This window comes from Triticum aestivum, chromosome 3A (genome assembly GCF_018294505.1).
Source record: "Triticum aestivum cultivar Chinese Spring chromosome 3A, IWGSC CS RefSeq v2.1, whole genome shotgun sequence".
Classification (NCBI taxonomy): domain Eukaryota; kingdom Viridiplantae; phylum Streptophyta; class Magnoliopsida; order Poales; family Poaceae; genus Triticum; species Triticum aestivum.
Genome location: NC_057800.1, coordinates 431,651,040 through 431,659,377, shown reverse-complemented (window position 1 = coordinate 431,659,377; position 8,338 = coordinate 431,651,040). Strand labels below are relative to the sequence as shown.

Genomic DNA, 8,338 nt, shown 5'->3' with positions numbered 1-8,338 from the left:
CTCTCTGGTCAATAACCAATAGCAGGACCTGGATGCCCATATTGGCTCCTACATATTCTACGAAGATCTTTATCGGTCAGACCGCATAACAACATATGTTGTTCCCTTTGTCATCGGTATGTTACTTGCCCGAGATTCGATCGTCGGTATCTCAATACCTAGTTCAATCTCGTTACCGGCAAGTCTCTTTACTTGTTCCGTAATACATCATCCCGCAACTAACTCATTAGTTGCAATGCTTGCAAGGCTTATAGTGATGTGCATTACCGAGTGGGCCCAGAGATACCTCTCCGACAATCGGAGTGACAAATCCTAATCTCGAAATACGCCAACCCAACAAGTACCTTTGGAGACACCTGTAGAGCACCTTTATAATCATCCAGTTACGTTGTGACGTTTGGTGGCACACAAAGTGTTTCTCCGGTAAACGGGAGTTGCATAATCTCATAGTCATAGGAACATGTATAAGTCATGAAGAAAGCAATAGCAACAAACTAAACGATCAAGTGCTAAGCTAACGAAATGGGTCAAGTCAATCACATCATTCTCCTAATGATGTGATCCCATTAATCAAATGACAACTCATCTCTATGGTTAGGAAACTTAACCATCTTTGATCAACGAGCTAGTCAAGTAGAGGCATACTAGTGACACTCTGTTTGTCCATGTATTCACACATGTATTATGTTTCCGGTTAATACAATTCTAGCATGAATAATAAACATTTATCATGAAATAAGGAAATAAATAATAACTTTATTATTGCCTCTAGGGCATATTTCCTTCAGGTGAGGCGCCGGTGAGGGCGTCGGAGTCAGGCCGCGAACCAGCCTACGCTCGCGCGGCTGCGGCGACCTGGGAGCGCGTGCGACACTTAGAGCGCGACCGCGGTGGGCTTGGAGCACGGCTGACAAAGAAAGATTGTCGCCGTATGTTGTGCTTGTCACGGAGCCACGTATCCCACAGGGGGAAGTCGATGGCGTACCTCCAATCGTCGATTGATCTCCTCCCGACGAGGTCCGGCGGCAGGCGGGTGCGACGTGGGTTGATCTCGTCCCGACAGGCCCGACTGCTCACCGGGATCGGGAGAATGGGCACTCGATCCGCGGAGAGGTGTCAGTTATTAGGGAGGTGCACGTCCGTCCACGGCAGCAACGTGCGCGTCTCTCAATAATGCTTGCATACCTCCGCCTTGACGTACGGGCACAAACGAGCTCCGGCCGCCGGTGGCGCGACGTGAAAGGCGGGTGGTGGAGTTGGAGGTGGAGGTGAAGGAGTAGAGCGGCGGCGACGGCCGGAGGAGGACCCGGCCTCGCGGCCGTGCTTTCCCTTGCAGCCGGGGATCCAATGCCATCCCATGGTGGCTGGCGGAGGGGCGGCAAGCTAGGGTTTGGATGTCGGGGCTCGAGGAGGCACGTGTCGTCGGGAGTGGAAATGAGGACTCCCACCGGTCCACGGGTTCCGCATTAAAAAGGACGGCGACCGCTCGGTCGGGGTGGCTGCTAGGTGGGGCCTCCCGCCCATGCGCAGTCAATGTGGACGGTGAGATTTAGGTGGTCGGCTGCCAAGTGGGCCCGAGATAAACGCGGAGCGGGCGCGTGTGCGTCCGTTCGACGTCTGCGTGGACGCAAACCGGACGCATGTATGTGTCGGAAATGAAGTAGGCCCGACGCCAAAAGAACGAACTATGTGGATGCGGTCGCGCGTTGAACCGTGCCGTCTGTCCGTTTCGACTCAAACGGACATAGGCGGACTGACTTGGAATCGTGCATTGGAGTTGCCCCGGTGGTGATGATGGAGCAAACACACCAGGAGGAAGGAAGGGGGCTGGATCCGTGTGGTCAACATCATGCATAATCTTACCCATGACCACGATACTAGTAGTACTATAGCTCGTGACGTTGCGTCCAGTTCCCATGATTACACCCCAAGCCCAGTGCCCCGTTAAGAAATCCGAGAGGTGTTGGTGCTGCTCGCGCAATTAATTAAAGGAGAAGGAAAGCCGGTCCAGAGCAGGTCGCGGATCAACGGTGACAGCAAGCCGCGGCGATGGGCGTCGCCGTCAGCCCGATGGTGGGCGAGCACAAACATACGCGACGCGACGACGCAACTCGCCTCCTCCTCCCGTTGCTGGGTTGGTAGCGCGTAGGGGCCTGTGCATGACGTGTCCCCTAGATCCTCCACTACGAGGATGGAAAGGCGTGTGATATTTGGGGCCGTGCTCGGTCGCCCTCCATTCAGTTTCGGTTCCAGCCAGCCAGCCAGCCTGCCAGATTAGATGCGTGTGCGTGGCCTCTGGGCTCGTGCCAGGGTCGACAACTGGTTGTTGCCTGCCGGTTACAGTTCCGTAGCGCCAGCGGCCAGCAGGCCCGGATCTAGTGATCCTGACCTATGGAGGGAGGAGGGAAACCTCTAGAAGATCTATCTATCTCTTTGGTACAGTGCCATACTATGTCAAAAGGTATTGATGGAAATAAAAATAACATGGAGTATATTGTTTGATTTGATTGGAGAATAGCGCCTCCTCTCCAAGGTGGCAACTACTAGTCAATTGTTGTGAACACAACATTCATTGCTGACGTGATTTGTCTTTTCCCCTGCTTTTATGCGTGCATGTATGTATGTATGTATGTATGAGCCACCACTCTTTGTTAAAGAAAGATGCCCACTTGTTAATTACTGATAAGAAAAGAAAACACACTTAGATTAGTGATGCCATCTTTGAAGGCAACCACAACTTCTCTTTGTCTTGTTTTCAACTTCAAGGATTTGAAAATTCATCAGAGCAAAAGATGAGTAAGCACATCACAATCACTAGAACCATGCCGTTTTGGTCCTGCTACCTTAGCAACGGCATGCACGCACTCGGATTCTTCTTCTTCTTCTTCAGATTACCTGATTCGTGGCTGGATTAATTATGCGCTAAGCAAACAGAAGCAGACGTCCCCCGTGACGCAGCCAAAGCTATCAGCAACAGTCTACTGTTTGCAGGTAGTGTTATTCCCAGCCTTCTCAAAGGATGCAACTAGGAAGATGGTTGTATATGTAGCGCAGGACGGGCTAGCTCGACTTGTCATATTCTCTTTCTCAAAAGAGAAAAGACTTGTTATATTCTCCAAATATGACATGATAAGAAAGAGAAAATCCAGAGCAGTATAAAGTGTCATGATAACAACAAGATTCCACAGATTCGATCATGGGTCCTCAAAATGGCAGGTCACTTCTTCCACGTACAAAAGCAAGAAAATAGAATGCAGTACACAACAAAAGAATAGTGTGTATCTTTCAACTTTGCCGCACAAAGTGAATGTGAGAATCCACCGAGATTACAAGAGCTATACATTGTACAGGGAGCTAGCGAAATGATTCTGAATCATGGCTTCTCCTCGAGGGTGATCCTAGTTTTGATGCGTCCTGGATTGGGAATTGCAGAACATGAGAACCCATCGAGCAAAACATTTCAATATACTGTAGTTGTTTGTAGGAGCAATGGCAATTAAAAAATGCATTTTACACTCCTTGTGTAATACAGTAGAAAATAGATACTATATATTAGGAGAGTCAATCAAGAATCAATGGACACAGTAGCTTGTCCCATGAAATGAAAACCTACTAAATGACTCAATCCAGCCATAACGATGATAAAACAAAGGGCATGCTCATAACACTTGTGCAATATACTGCACTGTCGGCAATAATACGTACCATCAGCTTCTTCAAATTCAACTTCTTTAATCACTTCGGCAGCAGCATGGTACTCAAACCTGCAGAAAGAAAACGTTGAAGAATTGGACTGGTACACCAGTAAAAGCAGTACATGTTTGCAGACATCTAAGGTTTTGTATCAAAGCCTTTGGCTAGGTGCACTTATTAAAATGAAGCCTTGGGCTAAAATGTGAGACACAAATGTATTATGGTTAACAGGAAGCAATGTGTAAGCTTAATAAATTAACTTTTTACCTGTTAGAGGAAGCCACCTCAGGTTCATACTCAGATGTGCTCTGGATAGCCTTAACTATAACATCAACAATTTCCTTCTTTCTAGTGCTGGCCATTAAATAATCATACTCGGTCGGCACAATGATTGCGAAGAAGTTATCACTGAGCTTGCTTATACATAGCTTATCAACAGCTGCAAGTGCTATTCTTCTCTTCAATATATCAGCATCAGGGTCGACAAGGTAGAGAGCAAAGTCTGTGATCACAAGGATGCGCCTTTTCATCTTTCCTGATTGAGTGAACTTCAACACCTTGTCCGCAAACAGAACTTTGTTATCCCCTGCAATATACCAAGGATCACCTTACATGCTTACGGACTGAGGTTATGCGGTTACGAACTTACAATACCGAATGCTCACGGTGTTGTCCATGAACAGGACACTTGCTAGTGACAACCAACAATTGCCATACCTATGGTGCATATCTCTTACAGACTTGCACAGCTAGGAGCCTACGACCATGCGCTAGAACAGTACTCCCTCCGTTTGTAAATACAAGTCTTTTTAGAGATTTCAATATGGACTACATACGGAGCAAAATGAGTGAATCTACACTGTCTATATACATCCGTATGTAGTTCATATTGAAATGTCTAAAAACACTTACACTTAGGAACGGAGGGAGTACTTCTTAATATTCAAGAATACTTAGAGAAGATACCATTAGTTAGTTACTATGTTGCGCCCCACCACCTGTCAATGCAGTAATGGCAGAATTGACTAATTTCACAAGTACTCCCTCCGTAAAGAAATATAAGAGCGTTTAGATCACTACTTTAGTGATTAAACACTCTTATATTTCTTTACAGAGGTAGTAGGACACTAAGAAAAAGACATAAAATGCAGTAGAACTCTAGTCCCTCTATTATTTCATACAAAGGTACACATAAAATATTTGATCCAATCGCTCCACTACCGGGGCTAAACTCGCCGAGTTCAGACAACCCAAGACGTGATTTGACCATTCAAGTTAGCGCAATTCACACCGGGTAAATTCACATGGGGACTACCAAACGCACCGGATCCATTTCAGAAGACTACCACGAACCGAATCACTCGACCTCCAATAAGACCACACTCAAAGTATACTACTCGGAAATAAACAATGATGTGGAAAGAGAGGGTCGGCACCTTGCTTGGCGAGGATCTTGGCCAGGCACGGGTCGTTGTGCACGCCGATGTAGTCGCCCATGCAGTCGCGGTAGACGGCCGCGCGGCGCCGCACCTTGGCACCCATGAGCATCCCGGCCGCGGGCGCCGGAACCATTTCCGCCGCTCCGCCGATTGCCACCGCCGGCGGGGGAGGGGGCGGGTCAGCGCGCTCGGGCTCCACCTGGATCCGCCTGAGAGGCCGGAATCGATCCATCGGCGAGACCGACTTGGGGAAACCACGCAACAGGTGAGAAGGGCTTTTTTTTTCTTAGAACAGGCAAAAAGAGGGCTCTGGCCGCTAGTGACTTTCAACTTGGGCTCTGCTGCTTGCAATGGTTGGGCCGAAGTGATGGGCTTTGCCTGGGCTCAAGTTTAGCTAGGCTGGCCCCTAGAAAAGACCGCAAGAGCTATTTATCGCTTTAAGCGATAGGATAGCCTCCTCCCGCCGAAGGAATCTTCCTCTGCCCTACGAATCGGGCAGGTCCATTTTCTTTTGCTTGACTTCAAAATAACAGAGAAAAACATGGAAGACTGGAGGATCGAAACCCCGGTCTCCGCGATGATGCAGCTGCTAAGTAGCTTGGCACATTTTAAATACTTATTCAGCATTTTCAAATACTTGTTCAACATTTTTCAAATTCTTGTTCAACATTTTCCAATACTTGTTCAACATTTGTCATATACTTGTTCAACATTTTTCATATACTCATTCAATATTTTTTAATACCTGTTAAACATTTTTTAATACCTGTTGAACATATATTTGGTTCAACATTTTTTAAATTCTTGTTCAACATTTTCTAATACTTATTCAACATTTTTTATAAATGTGTTTTTGAAGAGTGTTTTTTGTAATATATACATATATGTATGTATGTAGAATATTTTTAAAGTATAAATAAAATTACAAAACTGAAGCAAAAAATGAGAGCAGAAAATAGGAAAAAAAACAGGCTGTGGCTCCCGCGCTGCTGGGCCGGCCCGTCTGGGACTTCCCCCAACGCGAGTGCAGCGCGTGTGCTGGCTGAACGCGACATATAGCAGCGTCCAGAAAAGAAGGCAATTGCTATGGCACGGTTATTATTTTGCGAGACGGATGTTGCGGGAGCCCCGCGCGTTGCTGCGGGAATCAGTTACAAAATATTCTATGAGATTTGAATTTGTGAAATATCAAAAATTATATAGATTAATAACATGTGAACCAAAATTCAAAAATACATATGACTTATTGATCATGTATAGTGTAAACTACTTATTGAAATAAGTTAAAAAATAGAATGAAAAACATGTTTCCACACATGGTCACATGTGGTGGTTGGTCTTTGCCTATGCATGGTTGCATGTTGATGCGGGCCCTTTCCAAATCCATAATTACATAAGTTAGTGCGGATGACTCTTTTATGTATATAGGATCCCTATTTGTCGCGCGCTGCCACAAATTATCGACCACTCGCACATCCTAAGCTCGTAAAATGGGCCGGCCCAAGTAAAGCTTTTGTACGTGTGGGGCAGCCAGGTTTTGGCAAGGTTCCTGACTTGTTTGGGAAATCTCCTCAAGGTTCCTAAACTTTTTTTCCTCTTTTTATCGGTTTCTGGTTTTTCTTAAATATCACACAATGATCCTATTTTCAAAATTTATTCAGAAATTCAATGAAATGTTTGTGTTTTCAAAATTTTGTCTAAAATTTCTAAAACATGTTCTTTTATTTAAAATCCATTCACAAATTATCGACCGCTCGCACATCAATTTTTTTTAAAAAGAAAAATGATCCCTTTTTAACAAAACATTGTTCACAATTTAACAAATGATTTGAGTTCAAAATTTTGAACACTAATTCATAATATGTTCAGTTATTGAAGAAAGTGTTCGTGGTTTCCATTTTTTGCAATTTTCACAAGATTTTTTTTCAAAATGTGTTCACTGATTAAAAACATGTCAGTGGTTTCAAAATATGTTCAGAATTTCAAAAAATGTTCTTGTTTTCAGAATTTGCTAAAAATTCAAAACAATCGGGAATTTCAAAAGGTGTCCACGGTTTCAAAAAATGTTTCCATTTTTAAAATTTTGTTCACAAATTCAACATATGTTTGGGATTTAAAAAATTGTTACTATTTTCAAAAGTGCGTTGAAAATTTCAAAAATGTTCGCACTTTCCAAAATATGTTCGGAATCTGAAAAAAATCTGCACATTTATTTCCAAAATGGTTCTCAATTGTTTTAGAATTTTTTTGCTACGCTAGCTCATTCTTTTCACTATAGTATGGTGGTCTGGTTCTGCAGCTCCAGTTGGTTATTTTATGATTCGTGATGCTCTTCAATCGCAAACGTTAGTCAGGTTTAGGTTCTTTTTTTAGGAAAGTTAGCTCTGGTTTCTAGGAAGACGCAATCGACAACAGGCTTGTTGCGAGTTCGAGTCCTCGCCAGTGCACTAACCCTTTTTTTTGCAATTTTCCTGTTGCATCCAATGGGTCCGTCCAGTCGGGTTGTCACTTTGCAAATCGCTACCAAAATTGTCACATAAAGCGAGATATAGGAGTTCACCTATTAAGCGAGGAAGTGTTGGTGCAATATTTGTCGTCTTGTGTTTTGGAGATTGTTGACAGAAACAGGCATTGGCTGATTTGTTTGCTAGTGCACACAGAGAGAAATAGTCCATGCAGAACCGAAGAGAATGTTGTCTTTTGTGTAAATTTCGAGGAACTTCACCGAAGAATATCTGTGTTGCAGAGAAGAATGAGCTACATCTGTTGAAGCCATGCAGACAAGAAGATTGTTGTGAAGGAGTTAAACCCTAAAAAATTATTGCTGACATGAAGTAATTGGTTCGGAGATTATGTCCGAAGAGAATTGACTGCGGCGAATAGAAAGTCGAAGACAAAGTGAAGACATAGTATCATTTTGTTCTTCTTCTTTCATTCTTTTGAGTCATAGGACCTCCGTACTATTAAGAGGGGTATAGGTTCTCAAAGCTTAGATCCGCTATGATGCTTAGCCCAAAACCTATGCGAGACTGAGAGAAATCTCTTTTTATTTCGAATGATTACCTGCCAGCAGTAGACATTGTTCTTCGTGCTGCAGGAGATATCTTTCGAACTGAGGAATTAGTATTACTTTCTCCGCAAGGAATGTGACCGTTGTGCTCAAATTTTCGACCATTGGACTCGCGTCATTCGGCCATTGGCTGCTC

The 8,338-nt window shown here is 44.3% G+C and overlaps 1 protein-coding gene across 1 annotated transcript; it reads right to left on the bottom strand.

Annotated features, from left to right (window-relative positions):
- Positions 1-3,166: 3,166 nt before the first annotated feature.
- On the bottom strand, positions 3,167-5,435 carry LOC123061518 (myosin IB heavy chain). The gene is made up of 4 exons (XM_044484644.1): positions 5,130-5,435; positions 3,961-4,279; positions 3,706-3,764; positions 3,167-3,414 (listed from the first exon to the last, which is right to left on the bottom strand). Exons 1-4 carry the CDS (start codon positions 5,362-5,364, stop codon positions 3,374-3,376), a joined length of 654 nt encoding a protein of 217 aa, XP_044340579.1. The 5' UTR covers positions 5,365-5,435; the 3' UTR covers positions 3,167-3,373.
- Positions 5,436-8,338: the final 2,903 nt, after the last annotated feature.